Genomic DNA, 21,792 nt, shown 5'->3' with positions numbered 1-21,792 from the left:
GCAAGGGAGCGCATCGGAGCATGAGATGATCCGATGCTAACATCAGGGGGGCTGCCTGGGTGAAAATATGGGTATGTCCGGGTTCAGCTCCGAACGCGGACAACCCCTTTAAAGTCACAGGAGGGAGCTGTTTGAGGCACTTTCTAGGGTGAGGCTCATGGCGGCTCTGCCTTCTGCAGGTTGGATGAAGGTCACGTGACAATCGCCCATTCATTCTCCACCCTGTATCCAGTCTCTGAGGAGGACGTGTGGCGTGCGCTGACCGTCTCCCCTCTGCTCTGCGCGGAACCTCATCCCGACTGTGTGTCTCCGCTGACCAGTGACAACTATAAGGGTACGATGAGTCCTGACCGACTGTTGTCAGGAAATGTTTAACTTGCGATAACGTCTCAACAAGGTGATCTAGAAAAATCAGTGGCAGCAAGCTCCATAACTGCACTGCTCTAACGGGAAAGAATCCTTCCCTCCTACGTCCTCCTGTGTCCACTTTAAGGTTTACTCTCCACCTCCTTACTCTCCCCTTATCTTTATCGCAGGTCTCAGCCTATGTGACTTTGACATGTGTGACTCCTCCTCCAGTGCCTGCCTCATCCACGGGGGGCTTGTGACCTGTGAGTGCCGTCCAGGATTTTATAAGTTCAGCCCCATGGACCGCTCATGTAGAGGTGAGAGAGACAGCAAACACTGCGCTGTTACTGCAGTCTAACCTGCCATTTACTGCATCTGCCCGAAACAAAACTGAGACACTGTGTAATGAAAACTTTTTTTTTCTTGCTAAACATTTAATCAAACTTTAAGTTTCTTCCCACTATGGGACTGTAACAGGCATTCACGTAATCACTTGTGTAATACACTGCAATACCTCTGTATTACAGTGCATTATATGTGTCATTCTTTCACTGACAGGCAGCCTGTGATCTTGTGGGTTCAGTGGCAGCATCCACGACACCCACCAGGACTAAATATATCAGTCATGGATCACAAAGAGGTAAAACAGACAAAATATTACAGCTTCACAAACCTTTCAATATACAGTGATTAACACCTACTGACATTAGACTGCAAACCCCCGACAGGATATCTGCAGGTAATCTACAGTATATCAACGTGTGCCCTGCGTTAGGTGTCACTCATGATGTCAATTTATTTTTCACAGAATGTGGAAGCGGATTCCAGTGGACAGAGAACGGGTGTAAGAGGTTTGTACTCTTCTATGATTATGTGGTGCGATGTCCATGACCTGAGTTACTGTGTACATACATTACTTATCCTGTATCCTGTATTATACTCCAGAGCTGCACTCACTGTGTACATACATTACATTACTTATCCTGTACTGATCCTGAGTTACATCCTGTATTATACTCCAGAGCTGCACTCGCTATTCTGCTGGTGCAGTCACTGTGTACATACATTACTTATCCTGTACTGATCCTGAGTTACATCCTGTATTATACTCCAGAGCTGCACTCACTATTCTGCTGGTGCAGTCACTGTGTACATACATTACTTATCCTGTACTGATCCTGAGTTACATCCTGTATTATACTCCAGAGCTGCACTCACTATTCTGCTTGTGCAGTCACTGTGTACATACATTACTTATCCTGTACTGATCCTGAGTTACATCCTGTATTATACTCCAGAGCTGCACTCACTATTCTGCTGCTGCAGTCACTGTGTACATACATTACTTATCCTGTACTGATCCTGAGCTACATCCTGTATTATACTCCAGAGCTGCACTCACTATTCTGCTGGTTCAGTCACTGTGTACATACATTACTTATCCTGTACTGATCCTGAGTTACATCCTGTATTATACTACAGAGCTGCGCTCACTATTCTGCTGGTGCAGTCACTGTGTACATACATTACTTATCCCGTACTGATCCTGAGTTACATCCTGTATTATACTCCAGAGCTGCACTCACTATTCTGCTGGTGCAGTCACTGTGTACATACATTACTTATCCTGTACTGATCCTGAGTTACATCCTGTATTATACTCCAGAGCTGCACTCACTATTCTGCTGGTGGAGTCACTGTGTACATACATTACTTATCCTGTACTGATCCTGAGTTACATCCTGTATTATACTCCAGAGCTGCACTCACTATTCTGCTGGTGCAGTCACTGTGTACATACATTACTTATCCTGTACTGATCCTGAGTTACATCCTGTATTATACTCCAGAGCTGCACTCACTATTCTGCTGGTGCAGTCACTGTGTACATACATTACATTACTTATCCTGTACTGATCCTGAGTTACATCCTGTATTATACTGCAGAGCTGCACTCACTATTCTGCACCTATTTCACTCAAAGTACGCCTGGAGAATATTGGGCGTGGAGTTGCAACTTTTTTGCAACTTTTTAAAAAGTCCTACTTCATAAATATGACGTATAAGTGATCTACTCATCGGAAAAGCTGACCAACTTTTCACTCCACTCCTGAAAGTGGCTGGGGTAGGTGCAGCTTTCAAAACATTGCAAAGATTTTGCGCAAATCCACTTTTCCACAGCATACCTGGCGTAGCAGATGCTGTTAACGTCCCCCATTGTTTAATTGCTTTTTTCATGACGATATAAACAGCGTCATCCAGAGAGTGCCCCTATACAGTGTCATCCAGAGAGTGCCCCTATAAACAGCGTCATCCAGAGTGTGCCTCTATACAGTGACATCCAGAGAGTGCCCCTATACAGTGACATCCAGAGAGTGCCCCTATAAACAGTGCCATCCAGAGAGTGCCCCTATAAACAGGGCCATCCAGAGTGTGCCCCTATACAGTGACAGCCAGAGTGTGCCCCTATACAGTGACATCCAGAGAGTGCCCCTATACAGTGACATCCAGAGAGTGCCTTTTTACAGTGCCATCCAGAGTGTGCCTCTATACAGTGACATCCAGAGAGTGCCCCTATACAGTGACATCCAGAGAGTGCCCCTATACAGTGACATCCAGAGAGTGCCCCTATAAACAGTGCCATCCAGAGAGTGCCCCTATAAACAGTGCCATCCAGAGTGTGCCCCTATACAGTGACAGCCAGAGTGTGCCCCTATACAGTGACATCCAGAGAGTGCCCCTATACAGTGACATCCAGAGAGTGCCCCTATACAGTGACATCCAGAGAGTGCCCCTATAAACAGTGCCATCCAGAGAGTGCCCCTATAAACAGGGCCATCCAGAGTGTGCCCCTATGCAGTGACAGCCAGAGTGTGCCCCTATACAGTGACATCCAGAGAGTGCCCCTATACAGTGACATCCAGAGAGTGCCTTTTTACAGTGCCATCCAGAGTGTGCCTCTATACAGTGACATCCAGAGAGTGCCCCTATACAGTGACATCCAGAGAGTGCCCCTATACAGTGACATCCAGAGAGTGCCCCTATACAGTGACATCCAGAGAGTGCCCCTATACAGTGACATCCAGAGAGTGCCCCTATACAGTGACATCCAGAGAGTGCCCCTATAAACAGTGCCATCCAGAGAGTGCCCCTATAAACAGGGCCATCCAGAGTGTGCCCCTATACAGTGACAGCCAGAGTGTGCCCCTATGCAGTAACATCCAGAGAGTTCCTTCTTCAAATAGTGAGCGTTACTATAAACAGTCACATCTAGAGAATGTCACCATAAACAATCTCAATCAGAGGGTGACCCTATAAACAGGGTCATCCGCAGAGTGCTCCTGTAAATAGTCACATCCAGAGAGAACTAAACACAAAAGAAAAATTGTAATGGTAACATTTTCTAAATAAAATACTGATATCTCTGCCGGAGAGAACGTTTAGATTTATTAGATAAACCGAAATAAAAAAGACGGTCAATTCTGCCCTGATATCCCTAGACAGGCAGGAGAGGTGCACCAAGTGTTTCGAGGGGTACCTTACAAAAACTGGTGCATCCACCCAAAACATGAACACAACCTGTGTACACCGATCAAGGGCTAGGATCACTGTGATGCAGTCAGTGATTGCATGTACTACACAGGTGCGTATGTTAAAGCCATTGAGGATGGGACTGGTGCCTATATAGATATGTACTAGTCTCCCCTAATAGGTATTCAGTCACACTGCCTTCTCCGATGATGTCATATAGACCTCAATAACAGTCCTGCTACCTGGGGATTGTATCTAAGTAAGGCCTCTTGCACACCACAGTGTGTCCCCCGTGGCCGTATTGCGGCCCCCATACAGCGTGGGTCCACAAATCCGGACATACGGTGCAGAACGGAACCACAGAACGGAAGTTCAAGTGAATAGGGTCGCTATCTGCATGCGGCTGGCCCACGGCGGGTCGCAGCATGGGCACAGGCAGCACACGTTCATGTGAAAGAGGCCTAAGGCACATGTGCTTGATAGCCCTAAGCAATCAAAACTAAGTCCTGACCCCTGCCTAGAACACGCTGGCAGCCTATGACTGTATTGTTTGCGCTAGCCAGTAGTTTAATTCAATGCTACTCGACGCGTTTCTGTATGTGCTAACTTATGTCATCAGAATCTATTTTGTGTCACCCTGGAATAATGTGCATATTTAAGTTTATGGAACTGGTTATGTTTATTTAATTGCCTGGTCTACCAGTAGATGGCGGCAACATTGGCAATGTTAGTTTCCCTGGAGAGGAACCTACTATTTCCATTCCAGCCCTCTCTAGAGAGGGAGAAGTTTAGCTAGTGAAGTTCAGTTCCAGCCTACCCTTCCAAAGGGAAGGTTGTGTGTTGGCCAGCAGAGCACTGCCTGCTCTGCTGGGCCTGAAGACCCTGCCTGCAAGTTCTACATGGTTGTGTCAGGATTTGAACCCAGTAATGCGTCAGTACCTGGCTGCAGCTCTGTCTGCTGAGCCACCTTCACTTCTGACTTGTTACCTTGTCGGATCTCTTGTACTAGATACATTGCTTCCCAGTTCATTGCTGAACTCTGAACTCCTGGCTCCTCCCATGTACTTCCTTTAAAAGCCATGTCCTGACTCTGTTTCATTGCCAGATTATTGTGCTCTCTGCCAATATCTTGCTCCTTGCTGCTTCCTGTGAAATCGACGTTATCATCCGTGTACCGACCCGTGGCTTGTATCATCCTACTACGCTTGCTCGTGCTCCTTCACTTATCTGACATCCTCGGCTATAGACCCACGCTTGTCCTGACTTCCATCTGCTTGCTGCCTCTCATCTATCTCTGCTTGTGCATTGCTGCTTCCAGCTACTGGACTCCGAGCCTGAACCTAGATCGTTACAGAATAATCTGGCCTAAACATGGAGTCCGCTGTCGCAGCTGCCGTGGCCCCTCTTGTGCAGCAAATTGCTGAGCTGCAAAAGTTTGGTGTCACGTATCAAGACAGGTTCGCAGGTCTACACAACATGGTGAAAGAACAACAAGATGAGATCAATGATTTGCAGAGGCAAATACTGGACTTGCGCACCCGGGAAAGCATCGTTACAGACTCTAGCGCACGCATGCCTTTACCGCAAAAATTCAATGGGGATCGCAGGCAATACAGAGGTTTCCTTAATCAGTGCCGGATCTATTTCCAAATGCAATCCACTGCGTTTCTTTCTGGACGGAAAAAAGTACTGTTTATTATCAACCTCCTGACTGATGAAGCCCTAGCTTGGGCCTCCCCTTATGTGGAACAGGACAGTGACATCCTAAACAATTTTGATCAGTTTATAACTGCTATGAAGCAAGTGTTTGATGATCCTAACCGCTGCACTACCGCTGAAGCTAAGCTGCACAACTTGCGTCAGGGGAAATGCTCAGTGGCTGAATATACTACTGAGTTTCGCTGTTGGGTGGCTGACACTACATGGAACCCAGCAGCGCAAAAGAGCCAATTTCGTCGTGGTCTGTCGGAACAGGTGAAAGATGAGCTTGCCAGTGTAGACACCCCTAATGATCTGGAGGCCTTCATCCAGCTATGTATCCGTATTGATCAAAGACTCACCGAAAGAAGGAAAGAGAGACTTGGACAGCTTGGTAATAATGGTGGGGGGCGTTTCTCTGTTAGTCCACCTGTACAGAGGAGTTTTTCTGACACACCTGAACCCATGCAGATAGACACAATCAGGAAATCTATCTCTATTCAAGAGAAAGAGAGACGGCGTGCTGAGAACCTTTGCCTTTATTGTGGGGATTCTGGACATTACGCAGTCAACTGCCCCAATAAATTGAAGAGAACTATTGCTGCCACTGATCTAAAAGTGTCCGAAAAAATAAACTCTGTCTCTCAGACTGTCTCACCAGTAATTCCCGATGGAAATAAAGTTTGCTCTCAATCCTCTCATTTTGTCATTCCTATCCGTATTCTGCTGCAAGGACGTGACATTACTTGTTCTGCCATGTTAGACTCTGGAGCTGGTGGAAACTTTATGGACATTGAATTTGCTCATAATCACAATATAAAACTGATTAACAAGATGGCACCTGTTGAGATGGAGACTGTCGATGGCTCACCTTTATCATCTGGGCCGGTGACACATGAGGCTGTCCCTCTTGAACTTCACATTGAATCCAATCACCAGGAGACCATCAGTTTTCAGCTAATAGCGTCACCAAAGTTTCCTGTCATTCTGGGCATTCCTTGGTTTGCTGCCCACAACCCTTCTATCAACTGGGGGTCACTCACTATAACATTCATTTCGGACTTTTGCAACAAACATTGTCTACGGAGTCAGTCCGTCACCCAGGAAGCTCAAGTTGAGGAAGCGGCTCCTATGCAATTTGCCAATTTGCCTCCACAATACAGGCAATTTCAAGATGTCTGCAATAAAAAGAATGCTGATCAATTGCCTCCACATCGCCCTTATGACTGTCCCATAGAGTTGCTACCTGGGGCAGAAATACCTTTTGGTCGTATTTATTCTCTCTCCGAACCGGAATTGTGGGTTCTTAAGGAGTACATCAATGAAAACCTACAAAAAGGGTTCATCAGGCCCTCAACATCTCCTGCAGGGGCAGCTCTGTTCTTCGTTGAAAAGAAAGACCATAGCCTGCGACCATGCATCGACTATAGGGAACTGAACAAAATTACAGTTAAGAATCGTTATCCACTTCCCTTAATCCCTGAGCTGCTTGAAAGACTTCGATCAGCTAAAATATTTACTAAATTAGATCTAAGAGGAGCTTACAACCTCATCCGTGTCCGTGAGGGTGATGAATGGAAAACTGCCTTCAGAACCAGATATGGACATTATGAATACCTAGTTATGCAATTTGGCTTGTGCAATGCTCCTGCTACCTTCCAGCATTTCATAAATGATGTCTTTAGAGATCTATTGGACGTTTTTGTTGTTGCTTATTTGGACGATATCCTGATCTTTTCAGATGATGTAGAAGAACACCGCAAACATGTTTGTACAGTGTTTGGACGACTAAGAGACAACAAACTGTACATCAAATTGGAGAAGTGTGAGTTTGAAAAAATCCAAATTCCGTTTTTAGGCTACATTATTTCTCCAGAAGGGCTGAGTATGGACCCTGCCAAGATTAAAGCAGTAGTAGAGTGGCCCACGTCAACTAATATTAAAGAGGTTCAAAGATTTGTGGGATTTGCAAACTTCTACAGGAGATTTATTAGAGATTTCTCTAAAGTCATTGCACCAATCACTCAGTTGACAAAGAAAGGCAAACTCTTCTCCTGGTCACCTGAAGCACAGGCTGCGTTCTCCAAATTAAAAACACTTTTTACTTCTGCACCCATCCTGGTACATCCGGATCCCACACTACCTTTTATTGTAGAAGTAGATGCCTCGGATTACGCTGTGGGAGCAATTCTTTCTCAGAGGACTGGAGATAAGATGCAGCTTCATCCTTGTGCCTATCATTCTCATCTAATGTCTGCTGCTGAAAAGAATTACGATGTTGGCAATAAAGAACTGCTGCCTATCAAAGATGCATTTTCCGAATGGAGACACCTTCTGGAAGGGGCCAATCATACTGTGACTGTACTAACTGATCACAAGAATTTAGAATTTCTCCGTTCCGCTAAGAGGCTATCATCTCGACAAGCACGCTGGGCTTTGTTTTTTACCAGGTTCAACTTCGTGATCTCCTACAGACCTGGATCAAGGAATGGCAAGGCCGATGCCCTATCTAGAACTTTGTTTAATCCCTTTGAAGAAAACCAGACAGACTGTACCATTTTACCTCAAAAGAACTTCTTGGGGGCTACTACACCCAAGGAGTTCCTAACACTTCTTAAAGATGGTTACAGTAGTGACCCACTCCTTTGTAATCCATCAACGGATATTAGTCTAACTTTTCAGAATGGATTATGGATGCATTCTAATTGCATATATGTTCCAGAATGTGCTAGAGTTGAAGTACTTAGACTAGTACATGATTCTAAACTGGCAGGGCATTTTGGGGCCACGAAGACTGAAGATCTTTTATCCCGATCCTTCTGGTGGCCTAGTTATACAAAAGATGTGAAGAAATATGTTGCCTCTTGTCTGACCTGTGCCAGAAACAAGACTCCCCGATCTGCTCCTCTGGGATTATTACAGCCACTCCCAGTTCCATCACGACCATGGGGGTCCATTTCCATGGATTTCGTGGTGGATTTACCGCCTTCACACAATATGACCACTATCTTAGTAGTAGTGGACCGTCTCACCAAGATGGCTCACTTTATCCCAGCCAGAGGTGTACCCACAGCGGAACAGACTGCTAATCTGATGGTTCGCGAAATATTTCGATTGCACGGAATTCCGGATAATGTGGTGTCTGACAGGGGGGTTCAGTTTACCTCAGGATTTTGGAGGAACTTCTGTAAAGCTCTAGATGTTTCTATCAATCTGTCTTCTGCTTTTCATCCCCAGACTAACGGTCAGACGGAAAGAACCAATCAGACTCTGGAGCAATACTTGCGGTGTTTTGTCAGTTACCTTCAAGACGATTGGATGGATTACCTCCCCACTGCCGAGTTTGCCTATAATAACTCTAAGCACAGCTCCACTGCCCAGACCCCATTTTTCTTGAACTCTGGTTATCATCCAGTTTTTACCCCTAACCTGCCAGTTTCAACCCCTATACCAGCTGTTTCTACTAGAATAACAGCTCTAAAGGAAATTCAGGAAAAGTTGATTGAGACTTTACGGGAAGCTCAGGAACGGTACAAAAAAACTGCTGATAGACATCGCAGAGCAGCCCCTTCTTTTCAAACTGGTGACAAAGTCTGGCTGTCTACTCGGCATTTGAAGACACATGTTCCTTCCTCTAAATTGGGACAAAAGTATTTGGGACCTTTTCAAATTACCGCTCAGATTAATCCAGTAACTTTCCGGCTGCAACTCCCTAACAGTATGAGGATTCATCCCGTCTTCCATGTCTCCCTGCTCAAGGCCTTTTGTGAAAACCCATTTCCTGGAAGAATTCTGCCACCCCCACCACCAGTTGATGTACAGGGTGAAGAGGAATTTATTGTGGAGCGTATTCTGGATTCTCGTATTCATAGAAACAAGCTTCAATATCTTGTTAAATGGCAAGGATATGGTCCAGAGGAAAATTCTTGGGAACCCGAAGAAAATGTGCACGCCCCCAGGCTAACAAGGGAATTCCATTACAGGTTTCCTCACAAACCAGGTCCTCAGACGTCCAGTGGCCGTCATGGAAGGAGGGGGATAATGTCAGGATTTGAACCCAGTAATGCGTCAGTACCTGGCTGCAGCTCTGTCTGCTGAGCCACCTTCACTTCTGACTTGTTACCTTGTCGGATCTCTTGTACTAGATACATTGCTTCCCAGTTCATTGATGAACTCTGAACTCCTGGCTCCTCCCATGCACTTCCTTTAAAAGCCATGTCCTGACTCTGTTTCATTGCCAGATTATTGTGCTCTCTGCCAATATCTTGCTCCTTGCTGCTTCCTGTGAAATCGACGTTATCATCCGTGTACCGACCCGTGGCTTGTATCATCCTACTACGCTTGCTCGTGCTCCTTCACTTATCTGACATCCTCGGCTATAGACCCACGCTTGTCCTGACTTCCATCTGCTTGCTGCCTCTCATCTATCTCTGCTTGTGCATTGCTGCTTCCAGCTACTGGACTCCGAGCCTGAACCTAGATCGTTACAGGTTGCTTGTCCTCTCCTTGGCTCGCATTGCCTCAAAGCTAAGAGAAATTGAAGCCAGGAAGAATTTCCTAGGACTAAAGATCAAGTAAGATACAGACTACAGCTAAACTAAGTTCCGTCAGAAGAGGAAAGTTCCTATTTACTCCAGCTAGCATAGCAGAGCTGAGATTGTTGCAGAGAAGCATTTGCCTGCCAAAGTTAAGCCAATACCTGCTGATGACCAAGATACCGTTTGGAAACTGGATTACTGTTTATGCCAAGTAAAGCTGTGTTCAACGTTACTACAAGTCTGGACTCCATTTATTTTACTTATTCATCATCCAAGTTCAACCACCCTTTTTGCACTTGCTTCGGACTACACCACGTCTGGGATCCAACGATATCCAGGTAGGAGCACCGTGACTCGTGTAAACAACATCTACAGAGATTGTAGGCTACTCTACACCACTCCGGAAATCTTACCTTGGGTACATATTAAGGAACATATTTCGTAGAAACCTCCTAAGGGGCAAGGGATATCCCAGACGCGGGCAGTGGGCCGCTGCAGTTCCACGTGGGTAGAGTCCCACATTTCATCAGGAGTGATATAGTTGGTTTATGGCTATATAATAAATAGAGATGTCCACCGCTGATGGTGTGTCGACACCCTAGCCCCGGCGCTGTAGTGGCTGTGCATGGTTGTACAGACGCCGGGTAAATATAATTGAAGGGGTAGGGCACGCCGTGACTGCCAGCCAATCAGGAGTTAGGGTGCCCCCTCATCGGCGGAGTGACAGATGCTGCATACGTCCCGGGGGAAGCAAGCGCAACCGCGCTAACAGGTAAAGGAGGAAAGTAACAGCGGCTATGTAAAGCAATCATAACGGACATCAATATGATGGGCTAACTGTTTTGAGGTGGATCAGCTTCAAGAGACAACAAATGAATGAGTTCTATAAAGTCACACAACAAAGTGGACTAACGCAAATGAGCATGAAAAAAAATGATGACAGAAAAATAAAGTTTGACATTGGAGCTTAATGATGTATCAATAGGAGACCCTATCATACCTCTTCCTAAATGAAGCAAAAATATGAAATTGCCTCATTAATTCATTTGTACTCCCTGTATTCATGGTGAATATCTAGTAGGCTTCTTTGTGACGTAACATGGTGTTAATGTCACCCAATGTCACCCCCTCCAAATGTTTTTTTTTTTTACCAGCTCAATGCCTTGGAATTTAAGCTAAGGAGCTAAGGGAATGATGATAAGCTTGTTTAATAACTCCCTGCGGATAGCCCCCTGTGGTAAACCAAGTTCTCAAATCACTAGCTGCTATCCTAACGTCTGCTAACTCCAAGTTTGTCTCCGGATGCCTCTTTTGAGAGCCGCCAGATGCCCACCATCCCAACGTAGGAGATTGTTGGTCACTGTAGTTTTTCTGAACATATTGGTCATAATTTGGCCGTCATTCCCAAAGTTGATGGACAGATCTAAAAATGTAAGCTGTCTGTCATTGATGTCACATGTAAAAATAAGGCCCAGCTGGTTATCATTAAGGGTGGCCACAAATTGCATAAACACATCTTTTGTACCTCTCCACAGTAAGAACACATCATCGATGTATCTTATCCAGATAGCGATTAGAGATGTGTATTGATCCACCGATTCATTGAAAACGACTTCTCTTTTCCACCAGCCCAGGTAGAGATTTGCGTAGGTCGGGGCACATGGACTGCCCATCCCAACTCCCCTGGAAAATGTAGCCAGTGCCCATCCAGAGAGTGCCCCTATAAACAGTGTAGTCTAGAGAGTGACCTTATAAACACTGTTGTCCAGAGAGTGCCCCTATAAACAGTGTAGTCTAGAGAGTGACCTTATAAACACTGTTGTCCAGAGAGTGCCCCTATAAACAGTGTAGTCTAGAGAGTGACCTTATAAACACTGTTGTCCAGAGAGTGTCCCTATAAACAATATAATCCAGAGAGTTACTGTATAAACTCCTTCAGAGAGTGCCCCTATAAACAGTGTTGTCCTGAGGATACCCCCATAAATAATGTCAACCAGAGAGTGCCCCTATAAACGGTGTCATTCAGAATGCCCCTATAAGCAGCTTCATACAGAGCTCCCCTATAAACAATGTCATCCAGAGAGTGCCCCTATAAACTTTGTAGTCCAGAGAGTGCCCCTATAAGCAGTTTTAACCAGAATGCCTCTATAAATGGCGTCATTCAGATAGTTTCACTATAAACAGTCATATCCAAAGAGTGCCCCTATATACAGTGTCATATAGAGAGTGATCCTATAAACAATGTTGTTCAGAAAGTGCGCCTATAAATAGTTTTAACCAGAGTTCCTTTATAAAGTGTCATCCAGAGAGTGCCCCTACAAACAGTATCACCCAGAGAGTTCCTTCTTCAAACGATGTTATCCTGAGAGTGTCACTATGAACAGTTTAGAGAATAGGGGATACTGCCAAAAACAATGTCAGAGGGTGCCCCCATAAATAGGGTCATCTACAGAATGCTGCTATAAATAGTCACACCCATATAATCAGTGTTGTCCAGAGAGTGACCCTATAAACAATATTATCCAGAGAGTTCATCTATAAACTATGTTTTCCATAGAATACACCAATAAACAGTGTCATCCACGAGTGCCCCTATAAACTCCTATGAATAGAGTTGTTTAGATAGTGCCTCTATAAACAGTGCCATCCAGTGTGTGCCCTATAAATAGTGTTGACTCTATAAATAGTATTATTCAGAACTCTTCAGTCACATGCAGAGAATACCCCTATAAACAGTGCCATCCAGAGAGTGCCACAATAAAGAGTGTCATCTGTACAGTGCCCCTTCAAACTTTGTAGTCCAGAGAGTGCCCCATAAACAGAGTTCTCCAGAGTGCCCTGTAAACAGTTACATCTAGAGAGTTCCCCTATAAAAACAGTCATCCAGAGAGTGCCCCCATAAACAGTATCAACCAGAGAGTGCCTCTATAAACAGTGTCATCCAGAGAGTGCCCCTATAAACAGTGTCATCCAGAGAGTGCCCCTATAAACAGTGTCATCCAGAGAATGCCCCTATAAACAGTGTCATCCAGAGAGTGCCCCTTTAAACAGTGTCATCCAGAGAGTGCCCCTATAAACAGTGTCATTCAGAGTGCCCCTATAAACAGTATTGTACAGAGAATGTTCCTACAAACAGCATTGCGAAGAGAGTGCCTTTAAAAGCAATGTTGCTCAGAGAGTGTCCCTATAAACATTATTGTTCAGAGAGTAACTCCACTTTCCTTTTTACGATCCATTTTTTGATTGTGTTCCTTTTTGTTTTAGGTGCCCAATAGGATTTGGTGGTTTCAACTGTGAGGAATGTAAGTAATAACGGAACTTTTTTTGGACTGACCTCTAGGGATTCTTTAAGGCAGTGGCAAACTTGACAGTTGTCCATGGCTCCAATTTTAAAGTGGATGGCTAGAAGCAAACCAAATTTACCATTTAAACTTTTTCTGCCTTGGACCACGCAAGAGTAAAGATATTATCCCTTCACTTCTCTAGACCACCAGGGAATGCAAATGAATCCCTTCAATGCTCTAGATCACCAGAAAAAGTAAAATTAATCCATTAAATAGTCGCTGTACTTTCAACAAACTATGTATAAATCAGTAGGACAGGTGACAGGTGAAACTTTGTAATATATCTTATTAGAGAAGAATGTCTCTTTACAAACTAACAGTCTTTGCTGAATCCATCTTGGCAAACAAGATTGCTGTCAGTTTACTGAAGGATCCATTTACATGCTGCCCACAGCAGCCTATGGAGTGGGGGTGGGGGAGCAGGGAGAAAGTGCAGAGACACACACACAGGCATGTTGCCTATAGACGTGAATGGAGAGGGAAGGGGTGAGCTGCTAGAAGGAGAACACTGCATTTTTCTCTGATAATATTTATAAACAAATTTTCTACTATTGTTTTGCACAATAACCGTTTAACTGCCCTAGGACTGCTACATGTATCCCTGTACTTCCCTGGAACACCAGGCAATGCAAAATTAACCCCTTCAGTATCCTAGACAACCATTAGATGCAACATTCATTCCTTCATTCCTTACCTCCAAGGAATCCAAACTCAATTCTTTCACTATCCCAGACAACCAGGGAATGCTTATGAATCTCTCTAATGCCTCTAAACCACCAGGGAATGTACATGAATCCCTTCAATGCTCTAGACCACCAGGGAATGTACATGAATCCCTTCAATGCTCTAGACCACCAGGGAATGTACATTAATCCCTTCAATGCTCTAGACCACCAGGGAATGTACATGAATCCCTTCAATGCTCTAGACCACCAGGGAATGTACAGGAATCCCTTCAATGCTCTAGACCACCAGGGAATGTACATGAATCCCTTCAATGCTCTAGACCACCAGGGAATGTACATTAATCCCTTCAATGCTCTAGACCACCAGGGAATGAAAAATTCATCTCTTCATGGGACATCTAATATCATGGCTGATGGCTTGATTTACCTCCTAAAGTGCACATGATGTCTTACAGCATCTGTTCCGTTTGTATTTGCTTCTGCATTCATATTATTTATTAGTGGAAACATTTTCTTTCTTCTCACCATTGTAAAAACATTGGCTGTAGGGAGGCCGGTCCAATATCCTCTTCTTTTAAAATGATCTTCTTGATCTTGGTGATAGCCAGCTGGCCAACCAGACACATGCCTGACAACATTTAAATCTCCGTTTGCAGAACATTAAGACTCTCTCCGATTCTCCCAGTAGCACCCACAAAAACCTCCAATAACACCCACTTTTGTGCATATTTCTATAAGCCACCTTTTGGGGTTATTTTAAAAGGCAATACAGCAAAGGTGGGACATTTGGGCATTTGCAGACATTCTCCAGATGGAGTTCTGGGAAGTCCTGCCTAATGGAAGTTAATAGAAATGATGTAATTGGGGATTTGGGGGTACATTAGGGTGTTATGTGATGTTTGGGGCGTTGTCAATGTCTCTTATTCTTTCCCAGCATACCTATTGGTGGTGATTGTGGAGTCCTGTGTGGGCTGCGTCCTCTTGGTCTCACTGATCACTCTGCTCGTCTTTTACTTCAGGTGAGTCCTGCTACTCTCTACCTGTACTGCACCCAAAGCATGAGACACAAGGCATTAGGTGTTAAGCGCTTCTTTATGCGACACTGATCTCCCTTGAAGATACAGCCATTATAATGCAGCTAGCCATAGGCAGTATCAATATCAGTAAGTCCAGATATACTGCGATTCTTTTTCGGTGTTTTCAGGGTCCACCTCCTTTTGGGGGGGCTGATCCTTTAAGTTTAGCACTGAGCATTCTTCCTGTACTCCATGGGATGAATGTTTTGTCTGCACTTTGCTCAGTGAACTGATTTTACCATTCTCCATGTTACCACTGATAGTGATTCGCACTGACCCTGATTTCATGCACAATGGCACCAAAGACCAGGCAGTGAGATTATATTTTTGGGAACATGTGTACAGTCTGCAGGGCAAGTCTCAGTTTGGGATGAATGATCCTTCCTTGAATTTCTGACTGTCTCATGTTAACAATTATCCCATTAATATTTCCATACTCCGCTGCTCTTTGGTCACAGATAAGGTATCAGAGCACCTTGCTCTGGAGAGCCAAAAACATTTAGGCTACCCTTGCCTCCTAGAAGGATGTCAGGGCCCAGGAGGAATCTCTAACCTTAAGCTGAAATAACAAATTAATTTCTTGTCCACTTAATTTGACATTCAGCCTCCTGATAATGTTTCATAATGAGGGACCGCAATGGGCACGTCAGCAACCCAACCCAGCCTACTATTATACTGTATGTATACCTACGTCCTGTGAAGAGACTTTTCATTTCATATGAGGTTCTAAGTGGTCAATGTTCACATCTCTTAATGTGTAATGCCACCTTTAAGATAGATTGTATCATTTACTACTAGATGTAATCTATAATAGGTAAATCCAGTCACATCCAGAGCTCAGGCTTCTCCCCGAGCATCCTCTGAATGCAGGTAATGAAGAAAGAGATGCTGATGGGGGAAGAAATTTGGATGTTGTACAGTCATGTAATGTAGGAATAACTACATCTCCTACAATGCATTGCAGCAGGGCTAAGCTATATATTATATTTTGGCCTGTTGGGTGCTGATGGATTCCAAGTATCAGCTTTGAAAAACCACAGAACATTTATTTATGTTTCTGCCAGGAGAAAGGTGCCTAAGAATCCTACGTTCATAGACAGCATTGTCCTAGGGGTCCCCACTGATCAACCATCCCTCCGGCTGCCAAGGGCTCAGTTTTCATGGAGAAGAGAGTGGGAATGGAACGAACCACCAGGAAAAGTCCTGACAGACATCCACCAAGAGGCAGCTAGTCAGGTAAGTTTATAACACCCATACAAAATGGAATGCTCCGGGCAAAACCGGCACATTGTATTATACCAAGTGCAAGTCCCGAGGGGGCGGGGCATGACACATCAGACCCTTGCCTGCATTGGTCCTGTAACAGAATGAGGATTATAGGTGGTATATTTTTTTCCATGTTAATATCATCATATTTTTTGTGTTTTATTTGCCTTGGGTTGCAGGAGAATCATGTTTAGTATCTCTTTTGCTATGTAATGTCTGTAGATACAAGGCCAAGTTCATAACTGTGGACTCGGAGTAGCAGAGTTGAGTTTGTAACTGTGAAAAAACAGAACTGACCATAGACACATGATCAGACTTGGTAGCAAGACATAGGGCTGGATAGGACTAGAACCAACGCTATGGACAGCAGATACCCAGAAACAATGCCCGTGATTGGTGGCATCACCAATCACAGACATTTAACCCAGGTCAATTGTGTCCAAGGCATCTGAGCACAGAAACCCTGAGAGAGTGCAAGCACGACCACCACAGCTGGATTGCAGGGTGGTCATAACACCTGGAAACAAGGAGGCAATATGGACAATCACAATACATTAGTGAATGCCTTGTATTAACTTTTTCGATGTGATAAATATCATTTGCTGAAGTGAGACACCGCCTTTAACCCTTTCTGCCCGGAGGGTTTTTTGTTTTTGCGTTTTCGTTTTGCGCTCCCTGCCTTCCCAGAGCCATAACCTTTTCATTTGTCTGTTCACATAGCCATATGAGGGCTTCTTTTTTGCAGAACAAGTTGTACTTTCCAACGCCACTATTTAATATTGCATATGATGTAGTGGGAAGCAGGAAAAAAATTCCAAATGGGGTGAAATTGCAAAAAAAAGCAATTCCACCACAGTTTTACAGGTTTTTTATTTACCACGTTCGATGTGCAATAAAACTAACCAGTTACTTTTATTCTACAGGTGAGTACAAATCCGGTGATACCTTATATGTATAGTTTTTCTTGCGTTTTGATAGTGATAAAATAATAAAAAGTTTAATTTTTTTGTCGCTATATTTTGACCCCAATAACTTTTTTGTAGTTATGTGTACGGAGCTGTATGGGGGCTCATTTTTTGCGGGGCGATCTGAACTTTTCATTGATACCATTCTGGGGTGTGTATGACTTTTTGATTACTTTTTATTAAAAAAAATTTGTAGAAAATGGGGCAACCAAAAACGCTGAATCGGCCATTTTGACGCTTTTTTCCGTTTTGCTGTTTGCCGTATGGGGAATATATTTTTTGATTTTTATACTATGGGCGTTTTCACACATGGAGACACCCATGATGTGTATTTTTTTATTTTTTTTAGTTCTTTTATTTTTATGTTGGGAAAAGGGGGGCGATTAGAATTTTATTTTTTTTTTAAACTTTTTTTTTTTTTTACACTTTTTTATAGTTCCCATAGAGAACTATACAAGCAATCATTAGATTGCTATTCTTATAGACCCCAATGCTCTAGCATTGGAGTCTATGAGAAAATTGCTAGTTTCCTATGGAGCCCTATTACAGGCAGGGTTTCCATAGGAAATACTATGCAGCAGCCTCCTGTCATTCACAAAGACAGGGGCTGCTGCACACAAGCTCCGGCTCCTCCGATCGCCGCACGGGGGAGCAGGAGCATCACCGGAAGTGCGCTCCTCCGGTGTTTCATGCTCTCAGATGCCAGGGTCAGGATTGACCACGGCATCTGAGGGGTTAAATGTCCGCGATCGGCATTACTGCTGGTTGTGGACATTAGTAAAAAAAAAACAGCAGGCCACCTGAGGCTATGGCACCCGCTCCGCTTAGGAATGGGCGCCATTTGAAAAGACCCGGCCAGCGCCGTACTATTATGGCACTGGTCGGTAAAGGGTTAAAAAAGACTTAAAAAGTGAAGGCAAAGTTTAAAAAAAAATATTTTAATTATAAAAATTCAAATCACCTGCTTTCTTTAGGCCAGTGACATCACATTCATTAGTCATGTGGCCTAGGCACAGCTCTGCCCTATTGAAGTGTATGGGGCTGAGCTGCGATACCAAGCACAGCACATTTTCTAAAGGAGCTCCAAAAAATGAAAGGCGGAAGCTGATCGGTTGCAATGGGCAACTAAACCAGTGTTCCTTTGCGCCACATTTGATAAATGTAGCCCTGTAACTACTACTAGGCATTGCTGAGGGGAGTCTGTCTTCAGTGTTCAGGTCCACTGAGCACTGAAGATGCCTGTGTGTAAGGGTCCATTCACACATCCGTGTGTGTTTTGCAAAACACGGGCATCGGCGATGTGCGTTCCGCATTTTGCGGACCGCACATTGCCGGCATTCTCATAGAAAATGCCTCAATGCGGACAAGAATAGGACATGTTCTATAATTTTCGGGATCGGAATAGAGATGAATGGGTCCGCAATTCCGTTCCGCAATTCTGCGGTGTGAATGGACCCTAATGTAGAGAGGCCTCCAGCCCACTCTTGTCCCTACCCCTGACTCCCTATATGTGCTCTGTCTCTGCTGAATCCCTGCTTACATGACTCGCTGTCAGATCTAACGGGTGGCAGCTCTGCTAGTTTACTTGATACTAAAAGACCGTTCTGGCCGTGGCCGCAGCTTCAATCCGCTCCACCGCGATCCTCAGCACTACCTTCCATTGAAATGCATGGGAGGCAGAAAGGACACGGCTGTTGGCTGGATTTTGTCAAAATTTCAGCACGGCTGTCAAAGCTAAAATGATGCGGTAAAACAGCCATGTGAATGGCCCCTAAGAGAGACGCACAGGGAAGAGAGCTAAACAAGTAAAGCTGCCTGAGCTAATGGTTAGTGAGGCAAGGATATAGCAGAGATCAAACACATATCCTGTAGAGAGGCAGAGGCTAGGTAGCAACAAGAGGCAGACAAATACAAGCCCTATTATTCTGAGCAGCAGCTTATCTCCAGAGTCACCGCCGAGTGCAGCACGGACAGCTGGTAGACGGGCTCAGAGTGACTCAATAAGGTCCTGATAGTTTGTCACAGGTATCTGGAGTGAACAAAACAATCAAAGTGGTCCCATCACTCCATCACTGCTGGAGGAGGTGAGGGGGGGGATCCATAGAGTGAACATGACCATCGAGGTGGTCTCACAGATGATCAGTTGGGTTCAAGTCTGGGGAATTAGGGGCCAGGGTAGTACTTGGAAGTCTTGGTAATGCTTTTCCAACGGATGTCGGACATTTCTTGCCATGTGACATGTCGCATTGTCTTGCTGGAAGATCCTATCCTCTCCAGGGAAGACAATCATCATGTAGGGGTGTACGTGATCTACGAGGAAAGAGTCATACCCAGATTGGCAGAAAGACCTTTCACATGGATGAGTGGCCCAAAGAATGCCACGAAAACCTTCCCCAGACCATAATGCTGCCCCCACCATCTGTCCTTCCGGCAATGGCTGAAGGGGGTTTGTTCTCTGATGTTTCTTTCCTGACACGTCAACGTTCATCTGTTCCATTAAGCAGAAAACGTGACTCATCAGAGAAGACAACCCTTTACCAATCAGCGGAGGTCCAATTCTGTAACTGCCACGAAAATTGAAGCCTTTTCTGCTGAGACAACTTGTTTAGCAGAGATGCAGTTGCCGTCCGTCTGTTCCGGAGCCCCATACGCAGTCGGGTTCACTGAACTGTTGTGTTAGAAAAATGTCTGGTCGCCCCCTGGTTCATTTTGGTGGTTTGGTGGTGAGCTGCTCCAGTGTCGCGCGTTGGTCGGCCCTCACGTCCCTTTGTAGCTGATGTTCATCTTTCATATTAATAGCACGTAGTGCTTGGCAGTCTCCACATCTCTTATTCACAATGCTGCCATGTGTGCACTCACAAAACACTTTCACCACAGCAGCATAAGAACGGTTCACACAGCGCAAGCTCAGAAATACCGCCACCTGGGGCCTGAAAGCCAATAATCAACCCTTCCAACAACTCTAATAAATCGCCGCATTTACCCAAGACATTAACAAGGGATATGTGTGCAGACAGCCTATCACACACCTTATATACCCACCGAGGGATATGTGTGCAGACAGCCTATCACACACCTTATATACCCACCGAGTGATATGTATGCAGACAGCCTATCACACCTTATATACCCACCAAGGGATATGTGTGCAGACAGCCTATCATCCCTTTTATACCCACTGAGGGATCTGTGTGCAGACATCCTATAACACCTTATATACCCACCGAGGGATATGTGTGCAGACAGCCTATCACACACCTTATATACCCACCGAGTGATATGTATGCAGACAGCCTATCACACCTTATATACCCACCAAGGGATATGTGTGCAGACAGCCTATCACACACCTTATATACCCACCGAGGGATATGTGTGCAGACAGCCTATCACACACCTTATATACCCACTGAGGGATATGTGTGCAGACAGCCTATCACACTCGTTATATACCCACCGAGGGATATGTGTGCAGACAGCCTATCCCACACATTATATATCTACTGAGGGATATGTGTGCAGACAGCTTATCACACTCCTTAAATACCCACCGAGGGATATGTGTTCAGACAGCCTATCACACCTTATATACCCACAGAGGGGTGTGTGTGCAGACAGCCTATCACACACCATATATACCCATCGAGGGATATGTGTGCAGACAGCCTATCACACCCCTTATATTCACACTGAGGGATATGTGTGCAGACAGCCTATCACACTTCTTATATAGCAACCGAGGGATTTGTGTGCAGACAGCCTATCACACTCGTTATATACCCACCGAGGCATATGTGTGCAGACAGCCTATCACACACCTTATATACCCACCAAGGGATATGTGTGCAGACAGCCTATCACACCCCTTATATACCCACCGAGGGATATGTGTGCAGACAGCCTATCACACACCTTATATACCCACCAAGGGATATGTATGCAGACAGCCTATCACACACCTTATATACCCACTGAGGGATATGTGTGCAGACAGCCTATCACACACCTTATATACCCTCCGAGAAATATGAGTGCAGACAGCATATAACCCACCTTATATACCCACCAAGGGATATGTGTGCAGACAGCCTATCACACCTTATATAACCACCAAGGGATATGTGTGCAGACAGCCTATCACACCCCTTATATACCCACCGAGTGATATGTATGCAGACAGCCTATCACACCTTATATACTCACCGAGGGATACGTGTGCAGACAGCCTATCACACACCTTATATACCCACCGAGGGATATGTGTGCAGACAGCCTATTACACACCTTATATACCCACCGAGGGATATGTATGCAGACAGCCTATCACACACCTTATATAC

At 44.8% G+C, this 21,792-nt stretch overlaps 1 protein-coding gene across 1 annotated transcript in view; it reads left to right on the top strand.

The window, feature by feature from the left end:
• LOC122938910 (protein HEG-like) overlaps positions 1 to 21,792 on the top strand; it is a 47,057-nt gene that overhangs the window by 23,642 nt on the left and 1,623 nt on the right. Inside the window, exons 7-12 of the mRNA XM_044294780.1 lie at positions 180 to 334; positions 537 to 665; positions 1,157 to 1,199; positions 13,380 to 13,417; positions 15,080 to 15,164; positions 16,286 to 16,457. Coding sequence (XP_044150715.1) covers positions 180 to 334; positions 537 to 665; positions 1,157 to 1,199; positions 13,380 to 13,417; positions 15,080 to 15,164; positions 16,286 to 16,457 — 622 coding nt within the window. The remainder of the gene's footprint in view (positions 1 to 179; positions 335 to 536; positions 666 to 1,156; positions 1,200 to 13,379; positions 13,418 to 15,079; positions 15,165 to 16,285; positions 16,458 to 21,792) is intronic.

The sequence above is a fragment of the Bufo gargarizans genome, chromosome 5, assembly GCF_014858855.1.
Source record: "Bufo gargarizans isolate SCDJY-AF-19 chromosome 5, ASM1485885v1, whole genome shotgun sequence".
Lineage (NCBI taxonomy): Eukaryota > Metazoa > Chordata > Amphibia > Anura > Bufonidae > Bufo > Bufo gargarizans.
This window is presented reverse-complemented; position numbering and strand designations above follow the sequence as displayed.